General features: G+C 39.2%; 1 protein-coding gene across 1 annotated transcript; it reads right to left on the reverse strand.

The window, feature by feature from the left end:
* Nucleotides 1-15270: 15270 nt before the first annotated feature.
* LOC120770760 lies at nt 15271-22086 on the reverse strand. Its single transcript, XM_040098345.1, has 7 exons — nt 21790-22086; nt 21209-21715; nt 19408-19520; nt 17835-19317; nt 17331-17747; nt 15421-15470; nt 15271-15325 (listed from the first exon to the last, which is right to left on the reverse strand). The coding sequence occupies exons 1-7, from the start codon at nt 22084-22086 to the stop codon at nt 15271-15273; spliced, it is 2922 nt and encodes a 973-aa protein (XP_039954279.1).
* Between the last annotated feature and the right edge of the window lie 852 nt (nt 22087-22938).

The raw sequence follows: 22938 nt of genomic DNA on the forward strand, positions 1-22938 counted from the left end.
TTTGCCAAATATTTTTCCATTAAATGCATTTGCTGAAAACACAAACAGCCAACACTTTTTTATATTTTCACCTAAAATTTGAACAAATTTGCCAGCTTACTTTTTAGTTTTCAATGTAGAAAATTCCAATTCGAAACTTACCTTTGCAGCCAGTGTGCCGGACAGCTAATGCCATTCTCCAGCTGCCAATGAACGCAACTCGAGCGCACGGCGAACAAAAAAATCGCCCAACACACATTTAATTTTAATGCCACAATGTAAATTTCAATTAACTAAATTGCAATCAATTTTTCAGCAGCGCGCCTAAATGTAGGCAATCAATGCAAGCAAGCAAGCACACACACACACCTGGAAGGCGGATTGTAATGAAATGGGCAGTCGACGGCTTGATCGATTGATTGGCGAGTCGGTGGGTTTGGCGGTTGCACGGGCGAAAATCGGCGAATTGATTTGAGTAACAGCCAACAACAACAACAATGCGCATACTAAATGGCTGCGCGCGGTGAAAGGATTGATAGACTGCCAAAAAGTCAAAAAATAAAGCAAAATAAATACACACAGGCACACACACACACACACACAAGCAGCACACACATTCGCGCCGTTAGCAACCTTTTACCGAAAATAACACTAACAACAACAACAGCGTATCGCTCGCTGCTTGCCCACGCAATTAATCAAGCGGAAATGAACGTGTTTGCTCACGACCGACAATCACATCAGTCGCTTATCTGCTTCACAATGCTGCTGCTGCTGCTCCTGCCTTTTCTCATTTTATTTTATTTTATTTTTTTACTTCCGTGTACATATTTTTGCTCTTTTACTCACACTTTTTTACTTTTTTTCAATTTTCACTTTGTTTGCCGCGCTTTACTTTTGTTTTATTTATTGGCCGTCTATGCATACATTTATTTCTTTACTTATTTATTTGTTCGGTCATTCACTGCGTGCGCTCTCATGCCGATAAGTCAATGCGCCTAAAACTAGACAACACACTCTACGCCTAATAAGTAGTATGTATTGTAGTACTTTTACCGACAGTAGCATGCACGTGCTGTTTTTGTGAGAAGCTGGCACAGGTGTTGGTGCGCCTAAAAGCAACTAATCAATTGGCTGACTAGGCGAAAATTATGCCGAAGTTGTAGTAAATGAAATTTTCTGACTACATTTGGAGGCAGCGGTATCGTGCTTGCAGAGAGCTTATAAATAGATATATACATACAATTATATAAATATTTTTACATAATATTTTTTGAAATCGGAATATGTTACAAATTCTAGCTCCCTAAAATTATGCAACAGAACTCAATTAAAGATTGGTAAATTTCACATTTTGAATAAAAAACATCATAAATACACATACATGAGCATTAATTTATTTCTATTACCTACCATAAATATAAATAATATATTTATTAGAGTGATTCAAAAAAAAAAGTTTTTTTGTTTTCGTTTCGTACTTGGAAAAATAGGTTCTTAGACACCTCTAAGAAATAATAATTTTCCCAAAAATAATCAAATTTTAACTGTTAATATCTTTTAAACGTTTGGGCTTACGAAAAAATCATAGTAGACCTTTTTTGTAGAGCACTCAATTCCCCACAAAATCTAAGAAACAAGATATTTTTTCAAGTAGTTGGAAGCGAGATATAAATTTTTTTATCTGATAATAAGAAAAAATAGAAAACTGTATGTAGGAGGACCTTCCCGTTACAATTAAAAACTCATGTTTGGAGAGGCTTTCTTAGAGGTGTCCGAGTAAAAAAAAATTTTTTTTTTTTTGAATCACTCTAATATTTATACATGAAGTTCTCTTTGAAAATTTATTTATTATCTTCAAAAGTAAAATCTAAACTAAGCCATCAACCGTCAATGCTTTGAGATTGTTGTTTTATTTTTTCAACAAAGAATATATATTTTCTCAAATCTAAAAAATCTGTAAAACAAAAACAAAATATATTCTCTGATAAAAAAATAATTTTTATTTATCCAAAAAATATATAAATAATAAAAAAAATAAAACCAATTTGCAAAAAAAAAAATTATGTAAATTTAAGTTTAAGTAAACCAGAGGATCGGAATCTAAGCAATTTTATACATACATATACTCAATATAACTCATACACTGAGCAACGCATTCGGCATAAGATTTGTCAGAAAAACGAAAGTCATTAAACGTAGTATGGGAGTCGGTATACTATCGAACTTATTTCATCTATTAACTATTATCATACCAAAAACTAAAACAATTTTCTTTGCGCCTCATTAATGTACCTGACATACCAACACCAATCATATGGAGTTAAGTCAGCCAAATGTTCGAAAATCCTGATATTCGTTATATGAGAGCTATGCCAAGTTTCCGCTGAAATCTAACCATTTTAGGCGCAATGACATACTGTTATGAGCAAAATAAGTTATTTTATTTTCGTTGAGATAACTCACATATTGGGCGATATAATTATATATAGTTATATATTATATTATACTATATCTAGCATAAACACAACAGGAAGTTCAGAAATCTTTGTATTAGTTATATTTGGATCAGGGAAGTACTGACCCGATTCAAGCAATTTTTGATACACAGGATTAGTATTGTCAGCAAAGAATTCTGTTTGAATTTCAATTATATATCTCACACATTGACTGATATTTTCGGCCCAAAGTCAACTATAGATACTGGGGTCCACATATTCGGCACCGAAGGGCTTAAACAATTTTGGTTGGTTTTGAACAATTTTTGCTTTTGTGATTTGTGTACTGGAAAGTGAAAGAATCAAATGGAATTTAAAATTGTGTTTTATTGTTTGTGGGATTGTAATCCGATTTGGCCTAATTTCACACTATTTTATGGGAATGTGAATAAAATGTCACATACTACTTTAGTCGAAATCGGTTGGACGGGTCCCGAGCTAGGTGATTTGGATGGTGTCATGCTCATCGTCCAATTTTCACACTGGTGCTCATGAAATATTGATTTATTGCGCTTTTTGTAGTTTGAAACATTATATTCATATTAACTTAGGAAAGTGTAAAAGGGGTGATAGCTGATCAAAATCATAACTAAATTTACCAGGAAAAAATTTAAATTACAAATGCATTTGTAGGTGGATCATTTTTTTACACTAATTTTACGTTCATTGTATTAAAAAAATAAAAATAATCCTTCCCAATTAAAATGCGAAAAATATATGCAAATAAAAATAGAAGCTAATTTATTGGTTAATGATTATCTCTTTCGTGTATATTTTGTGCAAAAATCCTTAAAAATTATTTTTCTCTAAAATACGCCGAAAAGTATGTCACATAGCAACACCTGAGCTTTTATTTCAGGGCAAGAGAAAGTTGTTTTATAGCTTAATAATTATCTTATTTATGTTTATTTTGTTCAAAAATCTCTCAAAATTCCTTTCCTTTAAAATGCACCTGAAAGTATACCACATAATAAACATTTATTTTGAGAAAGAAGAAGAAGAAGCTCCAGATGAGAGAAAAAAATCTCTATACTCCATTTCTATTAAATATAAAAGCAAAAGCATTAAAGTAAGTACTTATGAAAGCAGCCCTAAATCACAGTCACATAATTTTATGAAAATTTTTTAAACACATTTATTTACAAAAGCGTTGTCCTTGCATTGCTCAAAGGACGTATTTCTTTCAGCTAAGTATAAGCTGAAAATCGAAATGGCAAAAGAAGCTGCCCAAAACTAGATATTGGCAACAATATACCAATCTCGCCTAAAATAATGCTCATCGGTTGATGCAAGAGTCCTCAACACTTAGCGAAATATATTAGACACACACGTTCTAAAGTTGAACTACAGCTCACTAAAATTGAAATAACAGACAAGCAAGATATTATCCAGTCCGCTAAAAAAAATCAAAAATTCAAACATATACCCTTTCAACAAACTGTGTCATTAAGCCTAAAAGTGAGTAATTTTTATGTTTAAAAAATATTGAAAATAATTCGAACAGTTATGTTTAAATTTCAACAGTTTCCTTTTAATATCTAACTAAATCTGTCATCTCTGAACACAGATATAAAATTTTCACTAAAACTTTTTTAATAAAGCTTTTCTTACTAATTCTTCCTCTAAGTCTTCTGTAGTAAATATGTTATTTGTAGTGTTCATAAAGCACCTTATGGATTTGAGCACCCAAAAACAATCAACATTAAGCCTAAAGTTGAAATACACTCGCTAAGCTACTTGCCTTACCATAAACTTAATAGGAACAAGTTAAGATCTACAACGCCTAAAGGTATACTACAAGTTAAACTGTATTCAGCACAGCTCACAGAAGTATGCAAGACTATTCCAGTCAGCAGCAAGGCTGCTTGTGTGCTTATGTGGTGGCTCAAAATTTGCATTCAAAAATATTTAAAAAATTCCTAAAGGTAAACTGAGAACCTAAATATAGCACCTCTTCTAAATGAAATTTATTAGATATATAATTTATATTAAATGTGATACTTCTCAAACTAAAGTATTGAAGAAATTTATTTCAATGTGGTATTCATAGCTGTTATTTTTACCAAAAATCCCAAAAGTATGCAAAGCAAAGTCAAGTATTGCCATTTTTTAATTAAAATTTAGTAAACTGTTGAGGAGTCTGCTTATATATGAATTTTAAGACCAGTTAAGCATATAAAATAATAGTACGTGGCTTCAATATACCCTCCGCACACACTCATATCTCAATATTATTTCCAATCAAGACTTCGTATAAGTTTCCACTTGCTTAGCAAATTCAGCAAAATTAGTTCAAGCACTTCTTTAGTATTTATCACATTTTTAATTTTAAACAGCAGCGAGCTAACACATTTATTTGTTACCTGTTTTTCAACAAACAAACATTACTGACGCCCCAATGTATACTTCAATACTTTTACTCGCTTTCTACATTAACAACTTCGCACAAAAGTGCTTTACAAATATGCAGCACTTTCTTCCACAACACTTTCAGTTCAACAACCTAACATAGCGTGCCAAATTGGGTGTAAATTATTTACGTTAAATAAAATAACCTAAAAGTATGCTCCCAATTTGTGTAGTTACTTAACAACAGCTGTCTACTATCTATTAAATGGACCGTAAATAGAGTGTATGAGCGCCAGGCAGCAGCAGCAGCAGCAACAAAATAAGAAGGAGCGTATAATAAAGCATTACGAGAAATATGAGAAAGTAATCCCTAACTGCTGGCGCCTGATGATATGCAGTCATTAATAAAAATGTTGCATATTTATTGCGGTCACTTCGTAGGTCACGTGCTTTGAATTTTGCTACCAGCCAGCGTTGACTACATGCAAATGCGAGCAAACAGCTTTGCTGCTAACAAAATTTTGCCAACGACGAGTATACACACACACACATACATATATATGCCTGCGAAATCTTTCGAGAAAATCTGCACTTAATTTTATTGCACATACCGAGAATTGATAAATTGCATGCCAACGACTTTATGTCTGGGACGCATATTTATGATGTAGTCAAGCAGTGTGCACAGTTAGAAACGAGCACAAACACACACGCGCAAAATTAAAAGAACCAAAAGATCATTTCATTTTAATAATTCAAAGCATTTGAAATGCTTCGTTGCGCGCAGGAGACGAGCGCGCTCAAGGATGCGCTGCATTTTAGTCAGCATAGGCGGAATGTAGTTAGGCGAAACATACTTTTAGGCGCTTCAGCTCGCAACACATTTTTCAGCGATGCTGTCACTAAGCACGACGTTAACTGCTTCTAAAATTTTTTTTTATTTTTTATATTTTTTTTTTATTTTATTTTTTTTTTTTAACCCGAAACTTTCTTCTTGTTTTCAGAAAAAGTGTTTATTTTTTTTTTAGTTTGTTTTATTATTTTTTATTACTGTAAAATTTCACAATATACACATGCCGCTGTCAGTATTCGTACTGCTTGGCATACAATTCACTCACTTGAATGACATTATGCACTCAATTTAATGCTTTATTTTACCGTTAAGCGCTTAATACCGTTGGCAGCGCACCGTTTTTTCACCGTTTCGTGCTGCCACTTATTCGCTTGCCGTCGTCGTACTGAAGTCGTCGCGTCTAAGCACATCGGTTTTGTAACTTTGAAAATTCCAAAGCAGTCGTTTGCTGTCGTTTTAACAGCTATGTATAACCGACGCATACACTAACCGCACTGCTGTGGAATGTATGTTAAGCGGCAATGTTAAAACTTTAATAGCAACAGATGGGCGAAATTTTTTTGAAAATATTTTTTACAGCTTTTGCTTTAGAATTATGCATTTCAGAATTATAATATTAAAATTTATAAAAATTTTTTTTGAAAAAATTATAAAATTTATAAATTTTTTTTATAAAATTTATAAATTTTATATTTTTATAAAATTATAAAATTTATAATTTTTTTTTATAAAATTATAAAATTTTTTAATTTTTTTTACCTTCAAAGATACTTACTATCTGTTATTTACCTCGTAGTTGATATTATATGTAGCTATATTCTGATAAAACGATTACCACAACTCCAACATATAAAATAATTCTGAATTTATTAAAGAAATATTAATTTTTTCCAAAAGCTTTTAAGTTAAAAAATATAACACTTTACCATTCTTTTAATACCTAAAATGCTTCCAGAAAAAATGTATGAGGCAACATGCTATCAGGATCCACCTTTTATGCCCCTTATGCTTCCACTATTACCATTATTTAATTGCTTTAAGCATTTTATTTAGAAATTATTAAAGCAGAATTTTATAAAAATCTTAAACTTAATTTCAGCCAATTTCTTTACCACCCTAATAGCACCACATAATGGTTAATAACAGAGGCAGGGTTGCATTCATAGCATGCTTTACTGCGCATGTACGAAATTGGAATTTATGTGGAACGTGTGCGTTGCAGACATTCGAAATTTCAAAAATAACGTGAACAAATGATTGGAAGCTTAATGCTTGGTATCTGTAAACAGTTTGGAAATTTTTCGTTTCAAACTTAAGTTAAACTTAAAACTCCTCGATATTCAGCTTTATTACATAGGGTTGACCAATAAGTGCCTCCCTTAATGGCGCAACTATTGCGAGAGATGTTTATATAGTGTAACAAATCCGCTTAGATAGCTACACTAAAAATTTCCCTGAAATCGGACCGTAGTGTAGTTTAGGACTGCGTTTAGATCAAAAAAAAATAAATCAATCGATGTTTGAATATTTATTTTTGGCAAAAAAAGAAACGCAGTTATACTCAATGTCAGCAAATAAACCTCAACGTGGTCGCCTGTCGGTTTTGAAGAACAAGGCTTAAGTACCTCTAACCTAAAACAGCTGCAACAGAGCACAGTGTGTAAAATTCTCGTATTGCGAGACACTCGATTGAAGGTACGCAAGATAGCAGAGATAATGGATATTACAGTTTACTTTACATTGCCGTTTTGCGTTTGTTTGCCGCCATTTAAGCGCATTCTGAAACTATAGACCACAGAAGCCTACCTACCTCTTGTCTTATTCAAAATGCCATCAATGAACTGTTCGAAAAAGGTGAGGAGATTCAAACAATGTTTCATTTATAACAGCGAACAAAAATGATCACGAAGGCTACAAAGCATAGGTTTGACAAATTGTTGGCTCGATTTGACGCAGTTGAGAGCAATTCGCTGTTTTTAGCTGTTGGTTTAACTTTTCGAAATCACTTTAGTAATAAAATACATTTTGCCTTAAAGTACTATAGATACCAAAGCTGACGAAGTATTTCCAGAGACCATTTCTATAAATTTTCAGAAATGAAGAGTTCGCTAACAATTAGTGGACAGTTTCAGAAAATATAGTGGTTGAGAAAGCTGTACCATTTTAAATAATTTGAGACACGCTTTACAAAGTTTTCGATATTTCTAGTTATTCATGAATGTTTCTTGGCTGTTACAGCGTCACTGTTTTTGTGCTATCCTCAAAAACATTGACTTCTTTTCGTTAATTCTTTGTAAAATCAGCTAAAGGACGATATTTCGTAAATGAATCTCTATGGGACTATGAATCAGACCACATTAAAAAGACATCGCTTTACAGCATGTGTCGATATATACGGTACAAAGTCAACAGGCATACCGATATTCACAGTCGGGACAGTCCATTTTCACCAGGCTTTGCTTGAGTCGAATATTTCAACTGTAAAATCATTCATCATAAGCAGAAAATGGATGTAATCACTTGCAGTGTCAGGTTCGGAGGTTCGGGACAATAAGGTATTTATAGAAGTATTACGTAATCAAACTCCCGCAGGTTCTCGTGATTTTCGTTCGGTGAGCGTAGCCTGGCGTTGTCCTGGAATTTGGATATTGATTCAGTTCAAGTGAATGCATACAGGGTTATTTTTTGCGAAAACACATGAGTGCAAACTAACTGGGGAAACATTTTTTTTTTTTCTACAAAATCCTTGTCGTCTCACTCAATGTAATCTTCATTTGCCCCAATTCATTTGTGGCAACACATTTTCCAATCTCCGAAACAGTTGTTAAAGTCAATTTCCCGTATAGCCTTCAATGCGCTTAACGAAACACGTTTGATGTATTCAATTGACTTAAAACGCATTCCCTGGAGCATTTGTTTGAGTTTGTTGAATAGCCAGAAGTCAGAGCAAAATCAGGACGGTGATTATGGCACGATATTATTTGAAAATTTGGTAAAAAACTCACGAAAAATCAATGCCCTCACCACCAGTAATAATACGTCTCATGCCATTCCGGTAGTCCGTAAGCTTTGTCTCACAGACGTTAACCAGCTGCTTTCCGAAAAAAAAAATGGAGTGATTTTGGAACCAATCGTGCTTTTATTTTTATACCCTGAACAGGGCATATTAAGCTTGTCACGAAGTTTGTAACACCCAGAAGGAAGCGTCGGAGACCCTAGAAAGTATATATACATATGTATAAATGATCAGTATATTGAGCTGAGTCGATTTATCTATTTTCGTCTGTCTGTCTGTCCGTCTGTTCGTCTGTATATATACGAACTAGTACCTCAGTTTTTAAGATATCGCTTCAAGAAGCTTTTGAAATTTTGCCAACGTCATTTTCTTTTGCTTCGGCAAGAAGCTGGTCATTTGTCGGAACTGCCGATATCGGACCACTATAACAGCATAGTAAGTCATACAAGCTGAACGATCGGAAAAAAGTTCTTGTATGGAAAACTTTTGCATTTGACAAGATATATTCACAAAATTTCGTAGAGATAATTTTCTAAGGCAACAATGGAATCTCCGAAGAAATTGTTCAGATCGGCTAACTATAGCATATAGCTGCCATATAAACTGAACACATAGTTACTAAAATAAATGCATCTGTGAAGGGTATATTAGGCTTCGATATTCCAACGATGCTAGTAAGATCTCCGACTGTTTATCATTGATTCTCAGGCACCAATTTCTATATTTTGATGATCAACACAATCATTTTTGTGAAAATAAAGAAGAAGAAGAACAAGTTGATCAACAGTTAATGTTGATGGCCGTCATCGACATGGTTCGTAATCATTGGGGTTTCGACCATTTTCAATAATTTGTAACAATCAAAAGAACTTCCTGGCGACAAACAATTATCGCCGAAGGCCTTTTCCAATATCCTGAACGCTTCAGCATCAGAAATTTGACTCCGCACATACAATTTAATGGAACTTCTTTGTTAAATAATTTCACTCACCGTTATATAGCCGAAAGAGCTTAATTTAGTTAAGTATGACAAACGTATACTAAACACTAATGATTCTCTGTATGTGACATTTGGCACAATCTTACCAACCTGAAAATAAAATTGTATTATATATTATTAAAATTAAATAGTCTTACTATTTTTTGCCCATAGTAGTAGTGTGCTTTTTAATAGTCAATGGTACAGATTTCTAGTCATCGAGATTGAACAAATAATGGAATTATCTTTATTACTTCTTATATTATACTTTTTAGCGCACGCCTCATTGCTTCGGGTTCATTAGCTCCAGGCACAAATAAAACAAGTTAAAAAGCTCATTAGCCGAACTACAAAATTAACAAAATTCATGCTCTGCACCAAGCCAACGGAATTATTTTAAACTATCTCAAACGAACTTCTTACTTACCGCAGTTGCTACCATTTTGCCGAAACAAAAACTTTCCATTTCTTATACAAAATTGCAACCGATCTACAACAACTCAACCATACAATCAAAAACAACAATGCAAGCGTGTAAAGTCAAGTAGCTTCAACAAAAATCACAACAAACAAAGATTGCAAGCATAAATCAGGACTCAGAGCGCACTGAAGCAGCAAGTCCCAACAACAAAGGCAACACGCACAAATACAACCCTGGGCGCGGCACACATAATGAGCCGAGCTGCATACTTTGTGGCGCGCTGCATTGAACAGCAATTGCCATAAAGCACTCTAACGCTATGCTCAACGCGCAGTCGATTCCATGAAAGCAGCGAATGATTTGAGCCGTTACTCGTGCAAAGCGGGCGTGTCCAAGTGACTGGAGTATGCTGGCATTCGCAAAATAATCGAATTCTATAAAAGTATTCAACGCGGCAAGTGGGCGGTGGCGACGCACAAGGCTGGGTTAACAAATAACGCTTGCAGCTTTGTTACGATTAACCGTTATACGTGCAACACACTGCAATTTTTTTCATGCAACTACACTGCCCCCCACACTATTACGGTATTTCGCAACAATTCTTCGATTTTTCAAACTCTATAGATTTTTCAATTACGCTTCAGCACCTGTTGGCCAACGCTAACGAGCAACAACTTACACGCCTGCAACAAGAATAACAACAACAAGAATAACAACAACAAGAGCAAACACACTTACAATAACGAGGCAATCTATGAACTTACACTTGAGCTTTCAACAAAATGCTCGCCGGCTTCGGACAAAGCTATTACGCTTAGGTATAAATTTAGAAAAATCCCTACAAAATACCGTTACGCATACAAAAGTCGCTACTATTAGCCAACTTCTAGCTTATATGTACATATGTGTGTAGATAGTTGTAACACTGCATGTTGCCACATAAGTTGACTTCAAGTGTTGGCAAATGAAATCACTTCCATTTCCACTTAAAATCAATTGCAAGAAAAGTGCAGGAATTCTGAAAAAGAAATGCACCGAGCGAAGAATAGGTTTATTTTTTTGTAGAAAAACCGAGTTGCATTGCGTGCAACAAACTAGCAAACAAGCTCATGCCACTGGCTACCACAACAAGCTCGCATACACTGAGGCACCTATAAATCCAAGCTTCAGTTCAGCAGCAGGCCCAAACTGACTGGCAACAAGTGCTGAGATCCTCAGCAAATGCATTTGGCCAGCATCTCACATCAAATTGGGTTAGTAAGTAGTAAGTGGTAGTGTTAGTGTGGGTAATTGGTTCAGGTGTGGCAGAGAGGCGGCTGTTTTTGAAAGAATGCCGCTTCTAGGCAGCTGTTATTGAGTGCGACGAAAATCTGGGCGCAAAGGAGTCGGTTCTTTTGCATACTGTACATTCCACATCCAGCAACCAACTATGGGCTTCTAAGTGAATGAAAGTATTTGGCACTCGAAGACCAATTGGAAGGCAGAAATTGGTCAACTTAGGCAGCATTGCGCTAACAAAATTTTTTTCTGACATTACAAAAGTCTTCTCTTGATGTCTATACGTAAGTGCACACATTTAGAAAAAGCATATAAAAGAGCAGGGTAGGCAGTGGAGCAGCAAAAACTAATACCCTTATAACGGGTATAAGTCATGCGGTCTTTACTCGACCAACAAACAAGCAGAGGAGTTGTGGGTAGGAAACACCGCTGGAAGAAAGTGGTAGCAAGATGCTTTACGAACAAGTGAAGACTTGGAGGTAGGTTGGTGGATGAGTCTTTTATCGAGAACTATCCACCAATACCAGTTTAAGATTTCCTGTCTACCCATCCATATCCATCAATACCAGTTTTAGACGGCCTGGCTGTTACATCTTTTTCAAGCCCAGGTCACTGTTGAACTGCTGCTTCGAAACACAGCCTCCTTTACGAAAGTGACCTTGATACTGTTCTTGGAATGCTCCAACTGATTATCAACAGGATGGGATAGTTTGGGTACCAGGCCATAGGGGAACTAAAAGAAGCAACAGTAAAGTCAATGCGTCTGCAAGGAAGAAGAGTAACTCGGTTTCGCTGCCGTTGAAAACTGAAATAGATCGGATCCCCACTGTCTTTTTACCCGTTACTGCTAGATAGCTGCGCCTGGAATGAGCTTGGAGTCCGGAGCTTCACGGTCATTTTGTCCGATTGGCAGCTTGGAGTGCATCTTGGAGTGCGTTGGGCAACTATCGATACCTGTGAAGTCGCAAGCTCCTTCTGTACCAATGTGAATTTCACAAAACCAACGAGCTTTTCGTTCTCGACAACGTTACGTTTCATCTAATTGTAAGGATTACATCTTCTCATTATATTACTAGTGTCCATCTGGTATGGCTAAAATAGTATCGAATGCTAGTTGTAGAAGCTGCTTGAGATAGGGTTGGCTTATGAGGTCAATTCTAACAGTAGTCACACTTTAGGAGCTTAGAACGTTAGTCCATTCTAGTGCCTAAAACTTCTATATATTAAATCATAAGTAACTTATAAAACGAGAAGGCCGTTTGAACCTATCACAAATTCATTGAGACGGCCAATATCAGTATCGGCTATATCTCCTGGTTCGCGGACGGTTTGATATTGCAACCTCGGTTGGACAATGCAGAAGAAAGTGGCCGGATGTTACCACCTCACCCTCCTCCATATAACGTTGATAACTTGGGTCTGCAAGATTTTTAGGCTTATCGCAGCAATGTTTATTGGACAGTCGAGTAAGAATCCATACGATTGCGGCAAGATTAACGGGTCGTCGACCAGAGCAAAAATAGAATGCAAGATGCCAATGGAGATCTAACTCGGCCACATTCCGATGTGAGCGAGGTATGGGTGCCCTCTTCGCCTTTGCAATTGTCAGGGATTTCGCTGTGACCAGGTCTGATAATGAAGTATCTTGATGTCATTTCTGAAGACTTGGTGTGGAACTCTGGCGCAGACATTTTATGCCAATCAAGAAGAATAAAGAAGCATACATCAAGTTATGAACTGTTCCTTTATTTTATTATAAATTCAAATTATTTCTGTGGCTTAAGGCTTCCAACCGCTGAAAAGTAGAACCTAACTGGTAACTAAGTCCTTTTAAGCTTAAACGAAAAGATGGCGAGCGAATCTTTTATTGTAAACTCCACCCTTATTACCGAATTCCGGACTGCAGAAATGCCTCAATATGCTCAAAAAAATTAAGTTTTGCGGGATCTTACTTTCGATATCTTCAAGATATCTTCTCTCATATGGTATATGGCGTAGTTTATTATATCGGAATAGCGATAAGTCTCCATTCTCAGTCTTTGTACCGTCCATCGCATTTCTTGTACGGCGGTGATGTCAGCCCTCACTATAACGAGGACATCAACCAGCTGGGCAGCGGCACCTTCCCCAATTAAGGGACCGTACATTTCAGGTGCATACCCTCAAATCGTAGTCCTTATTTCATTTGCCGTGGTCGTCATCAAAAGGGGGGTCTCTCATCCGACGCTGTCGATTAGTTTTCATTGGTAATGTTTTTCACGTGGGAGGGAGGGATGATTGGTCTTCTCCGTTTAGCTCGCCTTCAAATGGATATTCTTTGGCTACTCAGAGGATACTTGGTTTATGACCGGAAGTCGTGAGCTGCTTGAGCCATATGTAAAAGGATTGTTTCTAGCTACTCCCAAGTGAATAGCCTTGATAGATCATGACATGACACCATCCTCCAAAAATACATAATGAAGAGAGACTAAGTTTCGTTGGATATCCGAACCTAATTTAGGCTGTTGGTCCGCAATGACATTATTATCAGGCTCCAAAGCTTTAAGTACAGACCTTCAGATAATCACAACCGTGTAAAAGAGCTCAAATATTTTGATAAATTCCATTTAATCCCATAGCAATGCTTTTACCTCCAACTCCTTAAGGACATTTTCAGCACCAAATTTAATTTTCGATTTTATTTCATACCGGAAATGAACCTCCTTAAAATAACACACACACCTGCACTGAAGTTACCGATTAGTGAGTAGTACCAACACCGGCGTTCTCAACGGCTCCGGTAGTGTCACTGCCTAACTGGCAAATAGTGAGATAACCATACCACACCTACACACACTCACACATATTCACATACTTATACAAACTAACGCCGTAAGGGCAGCAACTTGGACACTTCTGCAGCGAGATTGCAATTGTTGACAACACACTAGCACTTGTAGATACAACAATTTTTAACAGTTGATGTTGTAGTTGTTTTGGTTGCTTTTTGTTGTAGTTGTTGATTGTAGATTCTAGATTGTGTGCTTGTTAGCTGCTAGTAGTGGCTAAGCGATGGAGGTAATGTTGCAGAAAACGGGTATAATTGAACTCAACGATAACAAAATGAGTACTTAAGAGGAGAGGGAGAGCACAGGAGGGTGTGGGAGAGGTAGTAGAGGTAGGCTATAAGCAAACTGAGGTGTAATGCACAGCCTTGTAACTACTTCAATGCAAATGGTCGTACATAAAAACAACAACAAGAACAAAAGTATGAACCTGCCACTAAATAACTCTTCAATTCATGAGCCAGTTAGTGCGCCGCCCTGGGTGTGTATGAATGGCTGTGCCCAGGAATGCAATGAAATTGAATTGCACCGTTCCGATTTGCAGTTGACTCACCGCTTGTGCGCCCCTTTCTGCTTGAATGCTTTACATTTTATTTCCGTTTTCAATTTATAGCAACTTAGTGAGCATTACGACAATCGCGATTTGGCGCTCGCTTGCGGGAGTAAGAGGTAAGCTGCGGTGCGGCTCCGAGGCTGTGGTTTGCCATTGTGCGCGCTGATGGTCAACATACGAAAAGTGGCTTTGCGCGGCGGGGTTTGCCGGGCACTAAAGGCAAGTTTTTGTTGCTACACTTAGAACTGCCTACCCTTTCAACCAGCACTTTGCTCACTTTTTCTTCTACTTTAACTGCTTAGTGGACATTATCTGAGGAAAACGATCACTATGGGCCAACAACAACCAACAACCCACCAGCAATTGACAATTGCAATTTTCTAGTTTATTTTACATTTATTTTGTGCAAATGGCTTGTAGAAATGGCAAATACTCACATACATATGTATAATAAAAGAATATCAAATAAATGAAATAAAGTGAAAATTCACTTTTCTCATATCGCTCGCTTTAAGTGCTCTACAAATGTATTAAAATGTTGCTGATTAGTATCAGTAAACTGCAAAATTGTATGCTGAAAGGGAGAGTAAATAAATTAGTTGTTGTTATTGTATTGGTGACTAACGTGGATTGATTATTAGCGAAGATTTCGCCGAGGGCATTTCGTACCTTTGTGCACTGCGTGCGCCCGTATTGTTGAAGCCGGCCTTGGCAATGACCTGTGGGGATGAGAAAATAAAACGAAAAAAGAGTAAAAAAAAGTGTATTTTTTAAATAATATTTTTTTTTATTAGATTCAAGTTTTATACCCTCAACAGGGTATATTAAGTTAGCCACGGATTTTATCAATCAGAAAGAAATGTCGGAAACCCTATAAAATGTATATGATGATCAACTTGATGAGCTGAGTTTTTTGGTCATGTACTTGTATGTCAGTCGCAGGATGGAGTCATATGAAAAAGTTCACGCAAATGAAGAAAGCACCATTCACTTGGGAAAGGCCTGAGACGATAGCTTACATATGACTCAAGTAGCTCACCACTTCCGGTCTTAAACAGAGTATCCTCTATGTAGCCAAAAAACATCCGTTTGAAGACGAACTAAAGTGAGAAGGCGAAACACTCCTCCCCAGGTTTGTGCGCTGGATTTGGGACCGGCCACGTAAGAAACACTCCCAATTAAAGGAAGAAACCGGCCTGGCTTTTGAAAGCTCAACTATAACCTCGTAAGCGATATCTACGTCAAATAAAGAAGAAGAAAACGTCAATCTCTCCTTCTGTCCATCTGTCTGTATATACGCGAACCAGTCACTCAGTTTTCGAGATATCGATCGAAATTTTTAAACCGTTTTTTTTTTCCAAACTGAACGATGAAAATTATTTCTTCTACACAGCACAGAATGCTTTCATAGCTGAGAACACTATTCTAATGTCATGTAGTGCCTTATTGAACTTAAAAGGTAAATTTATTTCGATTCGTTTCGTGTCGGCGTCTCTGAAACCCCTTTTATATTCGAACTATTCTTACTGGTCTGGGACGTGATCTGGCAGTGACGGTACATTCGGAGGGGAATTGTTGAGACGACTTTATCTCAGCCTCTTTCAAACAGTAGAAAATATTCAATCCTACTGCGTAAGTCCACATCAGGCAGTGGCCAGTTAGAGCTCCTTGAATCGCTGAAAAAAGCACCTTGCTGAAAGAGATGAGCTCACTGGACACCTTTTAGTTTACCCTGAAGGACCAGCACTTGCTTATTTGGTCTCAGTCCCAACTGTCCAGTAGTGAACCACAAAAAACCTATTGAACTCCTACCCGTTCAAAATACTCTGTGGCCAAATGAACAAAATAAAAATAACTCGACGATAAGGAGTCTACACAATCTTTCACTAGTCTTTAGGGCACAGTCAGCGAACTCAAGACTAATATCGCTCTCATACTATCGGATAGGATGGCCTTTGAAGAAGGCTGCACTCTCGAGCAGTAACTCTACTACAACATTATAGCAGTCACCTCCGCTTGGAAGATGCTTTAGTTGTCAGGAAGCCTAATAGCTAATGGAATGTAGCCAATAGTGTACTTCTTCAACAAGTTTTTCAAGCTTTGATGTTTTCGTAAAAAGGCTTACCGGCCCTCTCATCCATCGAACCCTTCCCGCCATGCCCTCTTAGAAGGTATGTTAGCATAGAAGCATATGCCAAAGCTACTCTACTATCATTGCAGTCACCTCTACTTGGAGGGTACTTCAGTTGTCAGGTAGCTTAAAACTGAAGTTGTTGGAAACTTCCCGAAAGTGCACTTTTCCACCAACCCTCAACTCACCGCCCCTTCCCGCTAAGCTTCCCTCGAAGGTATGGTAGGTTCGACGACATGGTAATTCAGGTATTTTAAAATGAAGTCAAAATGTCCGAGGATTCCTAAATGCTCAGGCTCATAGTCTTCTAAGTAAATCCGATGACTGCTTTCGTGGTCATACACTTTGCGGCTACGTCCACACGGTGCTATATGCAACAAGACATCTCGTGCCATAGTTGATGTGGCTTGCGCACAACTCATACACTTATTCAATGGAAAACACTTACCTCCTTAGTTTTCTCTGCAACGCCATCGGCCATGTCTTTCACAGCCGTCGTTATTCCTGATCCATTATCGTCACCCGCATTATTCTCGAGCTCCTTAACGACTTTCTCTATATTTACTAAGCCAACTCGCATTCCAGTTACATTACGAGCAAATTGATCTCCACTCGCTTCTGTTGCAGTTGTATCAACCTCTGTCACTGTATCATCATCATTACTTGCGCCTTCATCGAACTGAGGATCTACGACTAACTCATCTGATATGTTCTCTGTGCTGGATACAGCATTCTCACTGTTGATCGCATCTGTTGCTGCAGGATCATCGGCGTCTACTATTTCCTCAGTTGGATCTGTCACTGCTTCGTCCATCTTCTCTTGGTCTCCGTCTACAGCTGGTTCTTCTTCGTTAACCGGTGGCAGCTTATCTTCTCCATCTTCGCTAACTTGTCCCTCAGCTTCGTCCATCTTCTCTTGGTCTCCATTTATTGTTGGCTCTTCTTCGTCAACTGCTGGTTGTTCATCTTCTCCCTCTTCGCTAACTTGTTCCTCAGCTACTTCGTCGGCTGCAGCGGTATCTACAGCTGGTATCTCCGCTTCTGCATTCTCATTTTCAACGCTAGCATTGGTTGCGACCTCCTCAAGCTTAGCGTTCTTCTTCTCTACCACTGCATCTTCCAACTCTTCAGCAGACACAACCTCTTTAGTCACATCCACTGTTTCCGTTACACTCTCTGCATTAACCGAGTCCTCTTCATCATCTGCTACGACTTCAGTTACAGTTTTGTCTTCATCTCCACCCAGCGATGCTTGACCGTCGTCTGTCTGCGGTTCGTTATCTAATCTCGATCCTTCATATATGGCCAGCACACCAAATTCTCCGTCCGCACCAGCTGCGATTCCGTAGGCATCATTCGCTTCCACATCCGTTTCATCATAATCACTTCCGACCGCAGCGCCCTCTTCATCAATGCCCAACACAGCTGGCACCATAATATGCGCTTTACCGTCCGCACCGACTGTAACACGCTTGCCTGCACAATCCACTCTGGATGCACCATTCTCCGCACGTCCACCACTAATCACATCACAATACGTACCACTCGGTAGACAAGTCTCAACATCGGCATCATAAGCCAACTGTAGATCGCTATTAAACACAAAGAATGCTTTGTTGCCACGACAGAAGGCTATGTGATTCGGACCGCCAGTTTGAAAATTCATGACGCCATCCTCCATTTCGCTAAGCGTATTCACCAACTGTATCATTTGTACGATGGGCGGCCAACGATGCTCACAAACCCAACCAGATGCATACTCACAGCGTCCACTTGCCGCATCAAAAGTCGGTGAGCGTATGTGTGACGAGCTCGCAACAAAATTTGCAGCATCATCATCACCCTCTACTACCACGGTGTCCACATCTTCCGCATCGTTTTCCACTTCTGCTGCTTCACTTTCCACTTCTGCAGCCTTGTTTTCTCCCTCTGCCGCATTCTCATCTACCTCAACTGCTTGTTCGTCACCTTCCGCTGGTTCTACATTTTCTTCCGCTGCCTCACTACCCTCTGCTACCTCACTACCTTCTGCTGCCTCACCATCGTCTGTTATCACACTGGCATCTGCCTCAGCATCCGCCCCTGGCTCCTTACCTTCCTCGAATGGCGGTCCTTGCTCAGGGATCTGTGCAGCAAAGTAATACGAGCTCATAATCCGTTTAACCCGTCCATATGGATGTGCCAACATGAATGCGGTTGCTATGATGTATTTCCTTGGTTGTTTGTAGGAGATCAGCTGATTAGCGCCCAAAAGGTTACGGTCTCGCTGTCCATCATGACTGTCAACGAAGACGAGCGCCTGCTGATGTGGCAGGAACCCCATTGCAGGGCCCCAATTTATTAGTGTGCTCAGCGGCGCCCTGCCATTGATAATGTTAGCCAAAACGGCGGCATACAAATAGTCCGTGACCATGCCGTAGCTGGAGTACTCCGTTCTGGAAGGAAAATAAGTGGCAATTTTAAATATGTATTACTTCTTCGTTGTCTGGCTATGCAGTACAGCTTAGTTTATTTTATACACTTACTTAGATACGGAGTCAACTCCCAAGTCTACGACATCTTGGTAAACAAATGGACGCGCGGTTTCGGGAAAATCAAAAGCCTCACTATTCAGATTTTTGACGCCCTGGAAAAGGAGCTGAAAGTGCCAAAATGGTTAAAAAATAAGTTTAATTGACTGTTAGCCTTGGTTTAAATTAAAATTAATGCACAGTATTTATTATGTCAAATTTAATGGCGTAAAAATGTCAATAATAAAAAAAGATGAAATTTTGATTCCTCTAGCTTATTTGACTTTTTCCACCATATAACCTCTTTTAACTCAAAAAGCTACAATAAAAAGGAATTGACAACCTTCTCAGCTGTTTGACTGTGACTGTCAGAGAATTTGACATAATGAAATCTGCGCGTTTTAAAGGATCTAAAGTGATGAATAAAATTGTTCAGTAAACATATGTATGTATGGTATATAGGTTATGGCGTCGATCCTTACAATGATCTTGCTTAAGCAACTTAAATCGCCAGTCCATGAGTCCAGCACCTATTATTCCTATATAATAGGTCATAGGACCCTAACGAATCGACAAAACGCTTTGAGTCTATCACAAACCTCGTTGATACGGCTAATACCAGTTTCTACTATGTCATCTGGTTCGCCGAAGGTAAGACTACCAAGATGTTTCAAACTCGAGCCTGTTGTCCAATGTCCTTCTTCTTCCTTCCTGTCAATGTCCAATTTCCTTACGATTGCGGCAAAATGAACTTTCCTAAGTAGTGAGTAGCGAGTAGTTCAAAAGATCTCCTGGGTTCCACTCTAAGTCAAAGAAATCTTGAAGTCTAAAGGAATACAAAGACGCAAATGGAGATCCAACTCGGATTCATGAGAACAATATATCTAGGTCCATGTTGTTGTTGTTGAAACGGGTACCTAATCCCCGTTAGGACGGTTGGGATTGGATAAGTTGTCGTCAACAACGGTAGGCCCAAGAAAAGCGCTGTTTAGGCCAGTGCCATACGGAGACTCATTGCACGGAGGATATATTAGATATGTTGGGGGTCTATTCCGGATAAGTAAAAGTTTAACCAACTGCAGTATCCCGAACGAAGTTGCACAAGGGTCACTCTCGTTTCTCGCGGCAACTCGAGCTCTTCGTCTGCAATGGGTGGTGATTTGACTCTAAGTACACCCTTCAACAAGAGGGAGTCGGTGAAGGTGTTGATGGCTCCACTGTGAATGGCGGTCAGTACTTGTCGGAAGTAAATGCGTCCGAAGTCTGGTCGGCGTGTTGTTTGATGTAGTCGACGTAGTTAAGGTATAACCTATTGATGCTCCTAGGAGGTGGTACGCTCCAAGCAGGTGAATGCAGAGATGATTTCTGTGAGAGCACCCTAGCAGCTACTGCTTGGAAAGGAGTTCATTATGCTCCTTAACTGGGAGCCTACGGTCCTCACTATGCAGGTGTTCGATAAGAGACATTAAGAGGCATCCTGACATAGTTAGGTGTGCAGTGTTCCGAAAAGTCTGGAGCTTCCTCATCTCGGTTTCGAAGGGCCAAATCACCACCTTCGGTAAGACTCCCCACCATTTCCCTATAACCCATACAGGAATAAAAAAACCGATACCTTCCTACCCGCTCCTCAATGTTTGTCCTCCATGAAAGCTTTTTTTCATGAATAGCCCAAGGTATTTCGCCATATTAACAGTTCGTGTATAGATAAACCCGAACATGTTCCCCATTTTTTTGGACATCGACCGGGAATTTTACACACATACAAAGTAACATTTTTTTTCTTTCAAATTGTTTGCCTCTTTCACTCCACACTCACCTTAATGTCAATCGGCCAAATATATTTCGCCGAATCCACACGAAACCCCGCTACACCTAAGTCCACCAAACGATTCAGAAATTCCGTCAAATTAGCGCGTACATCCAGACGATAATGATTCAAATCGGGCCAACCATTCAGCTCGCAATTGCGCACCACATGAGCATCCATATAATTTGTCAACGTACATGGTTTATGAAAGTGACGGCTAGTGAATGGCAACGCAGTAAACTCATATGAGCTGGCATTGGCAGTCGAACCGGCGTAACCCTCAAGCAACTGTTGACCGCTGGCTGTCGCGTGATTGTAAGCGCCTGCCATATGATTGAGCACCACATCGACATAGACGCGCACACCGGCGGCATTACAAGCTTGTGTCATTTGCTGAAACTCGGCCTCGCCGCCAGAGCGCGACACAATTTGAAATGAGAGCGGTTGATAGCGTTCCCACCATGGTTGCTGCATGGACTTCGTGCGCACAACCAAATGCTCCGCGACCGGCGAAACCTGTAAGAGCGCGCGTTTCATTAGTGAGATACAGTAAACTTAAAAAATGATAATTAATCTAAAGCGCGACGCACCTGTACACCTGCGTAACCCTGCGGCCCCAAAAACTGTGCGCACTCCGTCGCTATATCGGCAAACTTCCATTCGAAAAGTTGCACAATTCCCGTGCGATTTGGCAAAAAATGCGTCTGCGTGTGATCCTGCAGCGGCTGGGCTGGCTGCTCGAACTGCAACTTACTGCTGCCACCGTCCGCCGTGTCTACGGCTATAGCAACACACGCGCTGAAGCGCGGCAGCAAAAATGCCGCTAGCAATAGCGTGTTGCGTAGACGCGCACTCTGCACACGTTGCGCGCTGCGTTTCACTTGCATTGCGTTCGCTTCGCACTCTCGCGGCGCGGGGAAAGTGAAATTATTTTTATTGCAAACGGAAATTATTGTGCGTGACGTGTTGCACTAAAGCGCACTGTTACCGCGTTTCAACTTCCGCTCGACTGACCGCGCTGAATGAGTCCTCTGACGACACTGACCGTACGCGTTGTGTAGTGAACCATGTCGGGAAGTGTCAGTTTTTTCACGCGCATTGTCTGATTGTCATCAGCGCGCAACACAGCGCTTGTTGTTGCCTTGCTGCATTGTTTCTGCAGTTATAAACCATTTGGTTGCACGCAAATGCACAACATTTAGATTGACAATCGCAGCGCGACCCCAAGCATTTCCCCTTTTTACGCCGCTATCTCAAAATATTTGCGCTTAATGAATCAAAACATTGTAAACCGGCTCTTAATGCTTGCAACGAACAGCAAACATGGTTTTTGGTTGCATGCAACACCAGCGTATTCATTAAGCTTTTAAGCCGCCCTGCGCCTGCTCCGCCTCGCGCCTGCTCCATCCCACACCTGCTCCATTTCGCTGTACTACGCCACACTCCGCCACTCTTGAGAATATCTAACTTTTGCACTCCCCACCTGCTTTTGACGTGTGTGTGGCACATAAAACCGCTTTTAACTTATCCGCTGTCGGCTGTCCGCTTGCCATCCGCTGCTCGTCAGTTCATTACTCATAACTTGGTCGCTGTTTATACAATTTCCGATTCCATCCGACTTGTGTGCAATAATCTTATTTGAATTCCCCTTCTCCGCTACAATAATGGTGCTTGTTGCATGCCACATAATGTATGACTCTCGTGATATTTATTTGACTAACAACAAAAGTATACTAAGC

This window comes from Bactrocera tryoni, chromosome 3 (genome assembly GCF_016617805.1).
Source record: "Bactrocera tryoni isolate S06 chromosome 3, CSIRO_BtryS06_freeze2, whole genome shotgun sequence".
NCBI classification, from domain to species: Eukaryota; Metazoa; Arthropoda; class Insecta; order Diptera; family Tephritidae; genus Bactrocera; species Bactrocera tryoni.

What these genes read in the sequence shown, in the direction of transcription:
- LOC120770760 (XM_040098345.1), bottom strand. Translation starts at nt 22,086, where the DNA reads ATGCAAGTGAAACGCAGCGCGCAACGTGTGCAGAGTGCGCGTCTACGC. An exon ending in AGGGTTACGCAGGTGTACAG is followed by an intron (nt 21,716 to 21,789) that starts GTGCGTCGCGCT and finishes GCGCTCTTACAG; the next exon opens with GTTTCGCCGGTCGCGGAGCA. An exon ending in GGAGTTGACTCCGTATCTAA is followed by an intron (nt 19,318 to 19,407) that starts GTAAGTGTATAA and finishes TTTTCCTTCCAG; the next exon opens with AACGGAGTACTCCAGCTACG.